Source organism: Geospiza fortis, unplaced genomic scaffold (genome assembly GCF_000277835.1).
Source record: "Geospiza fortis unplaced genomic scaffold, GeoFor_1.0 scaffold139, whole genome shotgun sequence".
NCBI lineage: Eukaryota > Metazoa > Chordata > Aves > Passeriformes > Thraupidae > Geospiza > Geospiza fortis.
In genome coordinates this window covers 2,093,133-2,106,524 of record NW_005054406.1, presented here as the reverse complement: position 1 = coordinate 2,106,524, position 13,392 = coordinate 2,093,133, and the positions used below count along the sequence as shown (strand labels likewise).

General features: G+C 36.0%; 1 protein-coding gene across 1 annotated transcript in view; it reads left to right on the top strand.

Moving 5' to 3' along the window:
* Positions 1-5,846: 5,846 nt before the first annotated feature.
* TPO (thyroid peroxidase) overlaps positions 5,847-13,392 on the top strand; it is a 36,624-nt gene continuing 29,078 nt past the window's right edge. The window contains exons 1-4 of the mRNA XM_031061285.1: positions 5,847-5,940; positions 8,667-8,751; positions 10,365-10,534; positions 12,808-12,940. Of these exons, the coding sequence (XP_030917145.1) occupies positions 5,847-5,940; positions 8,667-8,751; positions 10,365-10,534; positions 12,808-12,940 (482 nt within the window). The remainder of the gene's footprint in view (positions 5,941-8,666; positions 8,752-10,364; positions 10,535-12,807; positions 12,941-13,392) is intronic.

The following is a 13,392-nucleotide window of genomic DNA, read 5'->3' as shown; positions in this document are numbered from 1 at the left end:
AGAGTGACACTCCTCAGAATGGACTGTACCAGTACTGTCCTACTGAGATATCTGACCCAGCTTGTTAGAACAGTTGAGAACACACAACTACCATAAAATGCTCTTCATGATATAGCATTCACACTGATCTGCAGGGTAGATTCTCTCTCCATTATGATTCCCTGTTCCTCTTCCTTCATAGATGTCACCACCTTTTCTTGAGCACTTTGACTACACCACCATTTTTTTTCTTTCAAATAATGGGTACAAAATGCAAACATTGTCACTGTCAGGATTTTCCCAATAAGTTGGTCCTGGGAGGCAGGAGGTCAAAGACATTGTCCAGATCCTAGTGCTATCAAAATAACTTCTGAAGTGAAATATACATTTGTTATGATTCCTACCATGGAAATACTTCACTACAAAAGCAGGACAGAAACATCTGCCATCCTTTGAGTATGGTAATGAATCACTGTCACAATTTGCACTCCCCAGTTTTCTCTCTGGAATTTTAAATTCTTTTGTGGATTTATCACTAACCATGCTGAGAGCCTCATTCACAGCAGGCTGAATATTAAAATTCATCTGTCATGATTTTATTATGTGGTCACTGTTTTTGTTTTGCTAAATCCATTTCTGTTTTCTCCTAAATTACAAAAGATCATGTCTTGCTAGTATTTGATCAGCTTTATGACTACATGACATATGGTGTATCTACTGACCATCCTTAAACATCTATCCAAGACATAGACTTCATAATACAAAATTGCAGTGGTCTCTGCAAGAAGGCCATGCATTGGAAGAAGGCAGAAAGTTCACCATTAAGCTTGCAATTAAAATTATCTGTCTGAAAGAGTCTGAGTTTGGTCTGAAACTAGTGCTCTCTGAAGATGAAAGATTAATTTTCTGTCTCATTTTAGAAGTAAAAGTTTTTGTGATTCAAGCCACTGAATTTCAGACCTTCTAGAGACCTTAAAAATTGTTCATCTGTTCCACATCCTTTCACATAAATCATAATTTGCTCATTAGTTAAGGCAGAGTTTTCAAACAGTGATATACAGGATTCGCATTAATTCAGACACAAGAAATTGAGTGGGCTCTTCTCTGCAGTTAAATTTAACTTATATAGTTTTGTTCTGCAAGTTGGGTTACTCTAAAACAGAGCATCTGAGAGATTCTTCCTGTAATTAAGAGTTTTTAATGCTTGATTGCATGAGATAAAACATCACTTGGGGTTTGAATCAACATTTTAACACTACAATCTCACGTTCTGTAGATGTTACATGCCAGCTGCTTCTGAGAAAAATTATTTACTGAGAACATGAGTTCAGCATCATACACTAAAATTAGTATGCAATGACCAAATCTAACTCTGATCCAGCATGTCCAGATCCCTCTGTAGAGCCTTTCTACTCTTCAGCAGATCAACACTCCCACCCAAATTGGTTTGATCAGCAAACTGGCTGAGGGTGCCTTCAATGCCCTTGTCCAAATAATTGATAAAGGACTGGCCTCAGTATTGAGCCCTGGGGAACCCCACTGTTGACTGGCCATCAGCTGGATGTGGCAGCATCCACCACCACTCGCTGGCCCCGGTCACCCAGCCAGTCCTAAGAGCCATTTAGCATTATATTTTTTATTTGACAAGAACAAAACCAACAAAAAATCAAAAACCAAACAAAAAATCAAAAACCAAACAAAAAATCAAAAACCAAACAAACCAAAAACCCAAACAAAAGAAAACAAACACACGAAAAAAAAGAAAGAAAAACACAAAACACAAAAACCCCCCACAAACTATAGTTAATGCTAGGAGAAGCCTTTAAAAAAAAGGATAAGAAAAATTCCAGCCATACTTAATTTGTGATTCAGGAGTCCCTGTTGTAAATCTTGTACCTTATAGGCCTTTAAATATTTTTATTCCATAAAATTTTGAAAACATCTAAATGAAAATTATATGAATTTTTTACCAGACACAAGCTGTTTCATGGTATAGCTTTGTGTTTTCTAAATAACACTACTTTTTTGTTTGTTTTCAGCCTGTGTGAGCCTTAGTTCTCTGCTGGAATAGGCAGTGAATGATTGTTCCTATTCCCCTTCTTCATCCCATTTCTGGCTTCAGACACCTCTACAAGGTCTTCTCTATCTAAAGAGAGTAATATCAAAAACAAACCTTTCTAATTAAATTAAATTGATTCCAGGAAAAAACTTAAGTACTTAAAGTAAGTAGAAGTAATGGCATCATTGAAACCCAGCTAAGTTGATCTTCCTACTGAACTACTTTTCTTTCACTCTTTTCTTGCCTTTTTTGACTTGTGATATTTTGCTCAATATATTAAAATGAGCCTTATTGCTGTTGCTTCTGTGTTGTTAAACTGGAATATCAGCAAAATTCCTTCTCTTGAAGTATTGTGCAGCTATGTGCACTTTTTGCCTCTTCTCTTGCAAAAGTGTTCTTCGAATTTTAAAAGCCAGAAGAGATTAGAAACTAATTTTTCTATTATAGATTAGACACCCATATTAACAGTGTCCTTCACGTTTTGCTAGACCCCAGGATTGTCACTAAATTCTACAAAATGGTGTAATCTGCTATCAAAAATAGCTTCTGCAGCAGCACAGATTTGTGTTGGAAGTCTCTCATTCTAATCCAATACTTGTAAGAACTGATGATGCCCCAGAGAGCCTGGCAGGGCTGCAGGCTGCTACAGTGCAAGTGTAAGTTGTTTTGAGATTATGGAATTGTGTCTGTTTCCTGCATCAAGTATTATCTGAAATAATATTTTGAGTATAAGTTAATTTTTCTAAATACCATAGTAGCTTTGCAGAAATTCATATTTGTGAGTAATCTGAAATTCCAATGCTTTGGGCTATTTCATTGAACAGAATTTATCTTTTTATTATCAACTCAGAGATTTATAGGTCTTTAACTTTTAAGAGCATAGATACAGCACTGGTCTTTGTGTGCAGATTTAAATCTTGAGAATATAGAAAATTGAACAAGTCAATTTAAAACTTAATAATATTAATAAGGTTAAGGTTCACTTCTGCTTTTCTCAAGAGTTTTGTTTAGCATAAAGACTGTTTTATACTGGTCTTGTACTCCAAGTTCAGACCATCATTGATCTGTGCAGCTTCGCTGCTGGGCATGAAGGCTGAAACCCTTTCTGCAGGAAGAATGGCTTAAGACAGACAGATAACAGAAAATCTGGAACAAACGGGTTACATTCAGCAGGATATTCATTGAAATTTTCTGCACTTACAATGGCAATATGCGAATCTCGGAATAAAAAAATTAAGGCTGTTCTTGAGCAACTGATTTTTACCCTCTTAATTCTCTTTAATCAGATTTAGATAACAAGATACTGAATGACGTCCAGTAAGAATAGGAATTCAGCTGTGCCTGTCTGTGTGAGTCCAGTGTAATTAAGACTTTGCACAGGTTTTAGCTAAAACTGTGTTTGTGGCTCAGCGGGCAGTTAAATATTCATTCAAAAACACAAAATAAATGTTGCTATTCCATTTTTTCATCATAGGCCAATTTACTGCATGTAAAATGTTTACTGTATGTAAACATTTAAGGCCCACTGTTGACAAATACTTCAACTGCAACCAATGAGCAAATGTTGAGAACCTCGTTCAAACAAATCTTGATGTAGGTATGCTCTTTTTGAACTAAATGGGGAAGCTTTGATTTTTGACTGTGAAACAGCAAAGAAAATCAAACCTTTTTTTCACTTTAAGGAGGTCTCTCATCTCTCAGAAATTAAACCTGTAGTGCTTGTGAAGTATGAAAGTATGAAAGTATGAAAGGATATAGTGCGAGCTTTTTATTCTATTAGGTGTTTGGGATGGATCTGCCTTTCTCAATGCTTAGCTCTGCCTCAGAAGAAGCCAATCTCCTTTATACTTTCTTATGTAAGGAAACATAATCTTAAAAGATTTACAATTTGGAACAGGATAAAGAGGTATTGCAAGTTTGACTCCTTGCCTGCAATCTCATATCCTCCAGCCAAGGTGCATAAGACTACTTTCCCAACAGAGGTCTGTTCCCCTTGGCTCTGTTCTTTCTTCTCAACCATGTCCACTCATCTTTGCAGTGAACAGGTTATGGATGATATTCCCAAACTGCTGTAAAAACATCCTGGAGCTTGTCCTCCAGTCAGTTCACATGCTCCTAGGATTCCTTTCACCACTGTGTACCACAGCCTCCGGCTCCAGGATGCTCCCTGCCACCCACTCCCTACTCACCTTGTTGCCTCTGGAATGATCAAACTCTGATCTTGAGCTCCACCTTGTGATGTCCTGGTGTGGCCAGCAAAGAGTGAATGAGGGAATCCTCAGTACTGATTCCAGATCTGATCTTGACCTCTCCGCCTCTATAGAACAATGGAAAAAAGCCAAACAGATTCTTTAGGTCAAACTACTGTCTAAAAGAAGCAATAGTGCTGAAAAGTGTAGCTAAATTAAAATAGCTAGGCTCAGAGAAAAAGACTGAATAAAAAGTGCTGGAAGGAAGTTGGTGGGCAACCTGGGAGTTAGCATCGGAATTCCAAATGGTTGTTTTGGTAAAGCACAAACTATAGCACACATAAAATTGGACACAAAGTTGCTTTTTTGTCAAATAAATTAAAAAAAAAAGAAAACATAATGAGAAATATTTTGTTTTACCGTATAACATGGCAATTATATATATAAATATAAGTTCATATAAATATATATGTGTATATGTGATATACACATATATATTTAATATGAACTTATTTTCCTTCTCATTTTCAGGAAAATAATTCCCATGTAAGAATTGACAACACAATTTTTTGGTTCCCAGCAGGAAAAAATAAACAACTCGAGTTAACGTCAGTTTCTGCTTTGTGGGAACATAACTGTGGCCAAAAAGATTTTGAAATAATTTGCACTGCTAAAGCTTGAGTGAGTAGCAGTGCATAAAGCTGATAGCATAAACGGGGCCCCTGGAAAGTACTTGGCTTTCATAATTCAGAACAGTTACTGCCATCGATAAAGTACAGAACTGTGGAAGATAATCTCCTCAGCAGACAAAAGGTCAGACAATAAAACTTTTGCTTGACATTTTCCATAAGAAATTCATCATATTAACTCATGAAATGTAAAAGGAAGGGGTATTTTCACATTGAATTTCTATGGGCAATATAGTTTTTCTGAATTTTCAGACTTGATTTCTTTTTTTAATTTTGATAGGCTATGGAGCTAAAAATATTTCAAATCCTTCAATTTCCATTTAATATAGGGCATGTGAAAAATGATACCTCTTGGAGAGTTTAAGTATTTGCACTGCTCTAAGCACTGCCAGAGTACCAGTACTGAAATGGAGAATGCAGCTCTCCTCAGCAGAGTGAGCATATTCACTGTGCTGCTTGGATACCACAGCTATCTATGGATAGGAGCATAGATTAGGGTCTGACTAATTGGTATTAGTTTGGCCACTTCATTATCCTATGTGCAATCACTAGCTTACAATCAAATCAGTCTGGTGCACAGAGCAGTTCAAATGAATGGAGGTAAAATGCTGATGAATTTCCAATGTATAGGCTAAGTGCTGCTGATATTGTGAGAATGTATTGTGTTATAAAATAAAGTTAGGTGTATCATTGTGCTAGAAGCTTCTTAAAATGTAAAAGAATATAAAATAAAATGTAAAAAAAAATAATAAGTAAGGAAAGGAAAAAGAGAAAGTGAATTACTTTGAACTTCAAAAAATAGTCAGAACATGGTTAGAAATCGAATTTTAAAGTAAAATTTGCTGTATACAGAAAATTATTTATAGTCTGGCTTATAATTAGAAGATGAAGGTATATGTATTTTCAACCATTACCTCTTCTTTCTTGTAGATGAAAGTTTTCATTATTTTGGGATTTTCAGCAGCTATAGCCTTCACAGCTGTTTTCTTTTCTTTCTTTCAAATGGGGAAAAATATTGTCTTTGGTAAGTAACAGTAAAAATACACGTTAGTTTCTTATGTTTACTGTTAAGCTGAAAATACACGGACGCTGCAGACAGTTTAGCACCAGAGGTATAGCTCAACCTCTTTTGTATGCAAAATACACTATCTGGCTTCTCTGAGAATTATTCTATGGAGGTGCGCTTTTAAATTGTAGTTTCATAAACTCAGTAAGTAAAACTTTGTATGTGTAGGGTATCTCAATCACTGCTTTGACTAGGAGTGGTTTTACTTTCTAGTGCCATTCATGTGTCAGATGACACGTTGCCAAGCACGATTGCTGGATTTCTTTCCCCGTCTGCTAATCATCCTGGGCTAGACGCAGTTGCCATAAGATGTCCCACCTGGCACCCTCCTGCTGTCCCACAAAGGTGCTTCTTTCCTGTGGATCTGTTGGCTGCTGGCACCCAGAGGATTTTAGGGCATCTCAGATTGCCTTATTCCTTATGTTCAAAAAATGTAATCTAGTAATTTTTAGCAACGTTGGCATCTGGTCAATTTAAATCAGCTAAATCTACTAAACTAGAAGAGTAGCAGATACCAGACTAAATTTTAAAAGAAATCTGCAGAAACTGATTTTACATGAAATTAGGGAAGAGATAGTAAAGAAACAGGATTTAAAACCACAACCTCATATTATATAGCTGTATGCTTGATTCATAAAGTTTGGTGATATGATTCCCTGGGACACTGTTCACCTGAATTTAGTGTAGAATCACAAATAAAATAAAATTCTATGAAAAAAATTAAATTAAATTAATTAATTTAATTTAATTTAATTCCCAAGCTATTATTTCTTATGAGAAATCTTTTTTGTACTATCACTGTAAAACAGGAGATCCAGTTTTCTTTCCATACTGGATTCTTTGCTTTGAGTTACCATACAAATTTTTTGGAAAGACATGGTCTAAAATGACCACATTATGTTATATGTTAGTTAATACAAAATGGATCCAAGAATAATAGAGTGGTTTAGATTGGGAGGGACCTTACAGATCATCTAGGTCCACACCCTCTGCCATGTGTAGGGATGCCATTCACTAGCTCAGGTTGCTCAGGGCCTCATCCAATCTGGCCTTCAGCACTTCCAGGAATGAGGCATCCACAACTTCTCTGGGCAACCAGTTCCAGTGCCTCACCACACTCACAGTAAAGGATTTCTTCCTAACATCTAATCTAAACTTGCTCTCTGTCAGTTTAAAACCATTGGCTATCATCCTGTCATATAAGTCCCTTTCCCTCCTTTTTATATTCTTCCCTAAGACACAGGAAAGGACCAATATATAAAATATACATGGACTATAAATAAATAGAATAGATGAAATGTGATTATTTTTACAGTAAGTGTTCTTGGTCTGATGAAACAGTACAAGATAATGTTTATTACTCAAGAACCACATATTGAAGACATGGTATTGGTACGAAATTCATACTTAGAAGAAAAGAAAGAGAGACAATGGACTTTAAGTACAGCAAGCGGATATTCTCTTTTACATCAGAACATGAATCAATATCACAGGATGAGCAATACTTCAAGCATGTTATATTTGTCAGAGCTAAGCCCCCTAAAAGTAATTCAAAAATATGCTATATTAAATACTAAAAGAACTACTTATTGTATGGCCTGTAAAAATAAAACTTCTTTTTTAACATAGACTCAGAAAGGTTTTCAGAAGTAGTGGAAATCCAAATGATAATACCAAATGAATCATCTGAATATTTTATTATGCATAGGTGAAAAAGACAAATAACTACTGCTATACTTAGATACTGAAAACTTTAGTAGAGTATAATTTAGTCTAGGAGAGATTACTCCTCATCACACATTTCTCTTCCTTGAGCTGAATGCCCTATTCAAAAAATAGATGATAGAAATAGCACAGACTGTACTACAAATAAAACATGCTCCCCTAAGATTAAATTGTACTTAAATGATGAATGATGGTACATAAATGATTGTTATTATTTTTTATTATTTGTTTCCTAAGAAAAAAATGGGCCATCCCACAAAATTCAGATAGAAATAAAGCAGTTGAACTTTAAACATGACTGGTTCTTTTATTATAAAGCAACATGTACACAGAAGAGGGATAAGCTAAGCCTCATAATAGCATTTTACAAAATAGCACAGCTGAAGTATTATTATGTTCACATATATCTTTCCATTAAACACAGGTGAAGGAATGAGAAGAGGGTTTTCATGAACTGGCCCTATCCCAGGTTTTAGTTTTGCTTGAATATGGATTTGAATTCTTTATGTGGCTCAGACCAGCTAATATGACCTGTGAGGGAGGGTCAGGTTTGTCCTGTCAATCCAAGGACCGTTTGATGAAAAATACATATGAACCTAAGGAACACAACTGCATACAGAGAACAGAGCATGTTTCAGCTGGACCTATTTTATTTGGTCCTATGTGACATGTTCATAACTGGATTTATACTTCAAGCAAGGAAATATAAATCCCCATGTCTTATAGATTATGGAAGAATTTATTTGCCACATCTATCTTACCTTTTAGAAAGCTCAGAAGCCACAACATGAATTTCAGGAATAAAATATGGAGATGGCTTTGAAGGGCAAAAATTGTATCTTAATATTATAAACTTGTATATTTTCTAATTGTAAATAATTTAGTAAATATGCTATTTATTAACATATTTATATTTCTTTCTTTCTTTCTTTCTTTCTTTTTGTTTTTTCCCCGTTGAGAACAAATTGAAGATAACTGCATCACTAAGGCTATCCAGAAGGGTTCTAGTCTGGTGGATTATGCTGCACATTATGAAATTAAAAGGTAAAAAAAAGAAGTGAATAATGTATTCAGGAAAAAGCTTTCATAACAAAAAAATTTTATGTCAATTTTTCTGTTTCCTTGAGAACCCATATAATCAAAAAATCACTACCCCCATTACCTTTGAGGGATCTGATCTAGAGGAAGGTGACCCTGCCCATGGCAGGGGGTTGGAACTAGGAGATCTCTAGGGTTCCTTCCAACCCAAACCATTCTATGATTATGTCACTGATAATCTGATCTAATAGGACCTTGTGCATTACCACCATATAAGTTGCTCTTCTAAAATGTGGGACAAAATAAATAACACAAATAAAAATATGGATGTTTTTGTGAACTAAATACCTCAAAAATCATACTTTTGTGGACCTATTTTTGAACTCTGATTATGTTTTTCCAGTGCAGTGAGACAGGAACAGCTCCTATGGCATCAGGAGCCAAACCCTGTTGCCTTAAATTGGACTTTTAAAGTGAATTGCATATTTCCCCTTTCATCTACAACAGATGTAAAAAAAGATAAGGGAAAGGAAATTAAACATTTGTCTTGGACTGTGGATAGGCAACAAATTAGGGGAAAGCTCCTTTGTGCTTGGGTTACAGTATGAGAATGAGCTCTTTCAACCATTTTTTGACTAGATTTCTGTGCAACACAAAATTAATTTCTCTCCAAAATTCAGAACACATCATCAAAGTTTTACACGGTAGAATCCCCACACTTTTGCATAGACTTTCCCTAAAGATTTATCTCTGTGATTTGAAAATGAGTCATGATTTGCAGAGCTCTGTGAATGTTAACTGTTTATATGGACAGAACATGTCAAGAACTGTTGCCCTTCTGTATGTAGAGATTGAGGTCACTCTCGGTTTTAAGTGATAGTATTTTGGTGGCAATCCTAAGGCATTTAAAATTTAAAAACATAAGTCTCAAGTTTTCAGTTTTCAGAGGCTCAACTGCCTCATGTAATAGATGGAGATACTGATATTTATGTCTCACAAGATATTGTGGCCATTATTTGGTCAGTATCTTAAACATGATAAGTGCTAAGAGATGCTAAAAATAAATGCTTAACAATGATTATTTCAATTAGGAATTGAAATTTTATTAGGAATAAAACTGATACCACTTACCCCAGACACCAGACTATTAAGCTACCTTCGAAATACTGTGTATGTGGATATACAGACTTTAAAGAGAATTAGTGCTCAGAAGTTGATTGAGGATGGTCTTGGGTATTAAATGTTACATGAAAACAAAATCTACTCACAGCAGTGAGTTTGGAGACCTCTTTTGTGACTATCCTGCACAAGGTCTTCCACTTGGTGCTGCAGGCTCTGCTCACCCCAAAAGTTTCTTTCTCATCCTAAAGACTTCCCACAAGATGAACTCTGCTTCTGTGTCCAACAGAAGCACAGTTTCTCTTTTAGAATTTTCCTTGCAGAACAAGGTCAAAAAACAGCCTTCCTCTTTGCTTTCCCAGTGTTCTTTTCAATCAAAATACCTTAATTCCTTAAATACCTTAAACTTACAACATATCCAGGACAGACGGCTTTATTGTTATGAAAATGTTCTAAAAATGTATACATTGCAAAACCTTCTGTATTTATCTCAATTATAGAAAGATCCAAGGAAGTGGAATAGCAAGCCCTGCCTTACTGCTGGCTTTCTCAAAATTTCCTGAACAAGAGAGTCAAGAGATTTCCCAAGCAGCTGAACGAATGGAAATGTCAATTCAGGTGCTGAAACAAAAAGTTTGCCAGAGGCACAAGCGTTCATTGCATCCAACTGGTAAATACAGTGTATTGACTTTGGCAAACCACCCTATTGATTTGTTGAATGCTGTCTTTTAGATTAAGGTTCAGTTAAGTTCACTTTTATTTTATTTCTCACTTTCTTTTGTTCTTGAAAACACCTCAGATAGGTTTACATTTTTCTTTGCTGGAGTGTGGGTGATGTTATAGTTGAGGAGAGTGGTGTTGCACTATTGGCACCCTGTGAACTCATGACTGTGTATTTGTATTGCCTATAAATCAGCCTGCATATCCTCAGTGTTGCAAGCTTCTTGTTTGCAGTGAAATGTCTATCTTCACCAGCAGCTTGGGTTTAGTGCTTGATCTTCTATCACACTATGGCACTGGCATTTTCAAACACATTTCCTCTTAACATATGCATATCCCTCTTTAAATAACATATATTCTTATTTCCAAAACTAATTTTATAATGCACTGCTGTTGCACATTTATTTCCACTTTTTCTGTGGTTTTTCATATCAGATGGGAAAAGAAAGAGAAAGTTCAATGTTGTCAAAGTGAAATACTTGCTATTAATTAGATATGAATTTCAAGATGTCTGTCTGGTGTCTGGAAGGATCAAAATATCAGAACCATTGACTTTTCCCCCTATAATTTAATTCTGTCACTTACACAAAGTGTTCTATCTTAGTATTAGAACTTTTTTTTCCAAGATATACAAGCACTAGAGTGCTGTAAACAAACATAAAACACACACCACAGTTATTATTTTATTTCCTTGCAAAAATATCTGGCTTACTCAACTAATGGAACATTTGTAGAAGTAAAAATATATCTTTATCTATATGGATGTGTCTGTGCATATATTTATATACACACACACACACACAGATGCAATTATTTTTGTGCTGTGTGACCTAAAAGAAGTTGAATTTCTAAACTTCAGAAGTGTACAAAGTTCTTGCTAATTTTCAGAACTGAAACAATGTTAACAGAATGTGAGTAGACGCTGTACAGTCTATGTGCCACAACAGAATAGTTTTACATGAATTACAGAACTAAATTGCCTTTAAAGAAAACATATGAGTCTCTACCTAGGCAGCCCAGATAACTGGGGATCTGGACTCTGAGTATATTTTTGAACCTGAACTAACATAGAAGTACAGCTCTATTCACAAATTTGGCACGAGTTACTAGTACATAATGACAAGATTATGCAGCCAGTCTAACAACCTATTCTCCCTCTGTTCTCACTACTGCTTTGTGGAGGTTATAACTGCTCAGCAGAACATGTTTTGAGCTGATTTGGTTCTTGAACCTTTGTTCTTTGTTTTTGTGGCTTAATATTTTGGTTTGGACAATGGACTAAAGCAGCTTACTTCAGAGCTGAATGGGCAGAACAAATAGAAATTGGGACTGGGTTGCATGCATTAGCCAGTGGGGAGACAAGGGCAGGAGCTGTATGCTACCTCTACCCTCATCTTTCATCACATGATGATTGTAGTCACTTTGAATGTCAAGGGTTCTCTGAGTTCAGGAAGGATAGTCATAGAATTCTAGAAAGGTTTGAGTTGGAAAGAATCTTGCAGATCCCCTAGTTCCAGCCCCCTGCCATGGGCAGGGTCACCTTACTCTAGACCAGGTTGCTCCTATTTCATGGGTACATCCACCTCCAACTGGCCACACATATTTCAATACCTGCAGAGAGGAGAAAAGGCACCAGCTCTCTGCAGCTTACACGTAATGTGGCTTTGTCCCTCATCATCAGATGCTCACTGGGAGACCCATCTTGGATTGTATCAGAAATATATTTATAACATGCTGTCTACTGGTATAAAGGGACTTGATTTTACCTAGCTTCCAAATTCCTGCTAATAATTCTGATTCTCTTCCACTCAACACTGAATTCTATAGTCACCTGCAGGGTCATTAAATTTCTGCATCTTTCCAGTCACACATTTTTCTTCTTTGGTATATACTTTTGTCCTTGAATGGCATTTTTACACTTTTGTTGTAAACACAGGGACCAGGCAAGTAAAGGACTACAACGCAAGGAAAGAAGGAAGAAGCAAGCAGGTCAATGTCAGCTCTCAGCTATTGCTGAACCTCTTTCTTCTCATTCTCTATGCATCAGCCAATAAAACCAGCTCTTCCTCTAAGTCCCTGACACAGCCTTTTGCAGCACTTCTCACTAAGTGCTCTTTCCGAGGAGGAGGGACAATTCTGTAGATGCAGCTGACAATAATGCCTTTTCTACTCTAGCAGCTAAATCCAATACAGCAAATTGCTTGTCTGGGTTCTTCCTTTCAGATCATTTATCAGCTGATCTGCTCACTATGATTGCTAATATTTCTGGATGCCTGCCTTACATGTTGCCACCAAAATGTCCAAATAATTGCTTAGCTAATGAATATCGACTCATCACTGGTGCCTGCAATAACAGGTATGTATGATAAAAATTGTGTCCTGAAAAATCCTTCCTTCTCATTCTTTAAACCCAAGAAGCTGTGTTTACTTTTTCCAAGGAAATTGGTAAAGGGGGACCGGTGTTAATCAGTGGCTGTAAATGAGGTGCCTGTGAAAGTTCCTGGAGGAAGAACTCAGCATTTACACTTTGGTGCACAATTTTGTAAACAAAAAAGCTCTGAAAGCTTCTAGGATTATGTGAGGAACTTTACATTTAGGGAGAACTGATTTAGTAGATTCCTTCTTCAATATAAAAAGAAAACTTAATTCTAACCCAGCATTTATTTTTTATTGAATTGGATAAAATTATATAAAGCAGGAAAACAATATTACTTCCTAAGGAGAAATATTTTTGTATTTTCCCACAATTCTAACAGTTAGAAAGCATGAATCAAAATGTCTTAGGTGTTGTTTTTAATTTTACATATC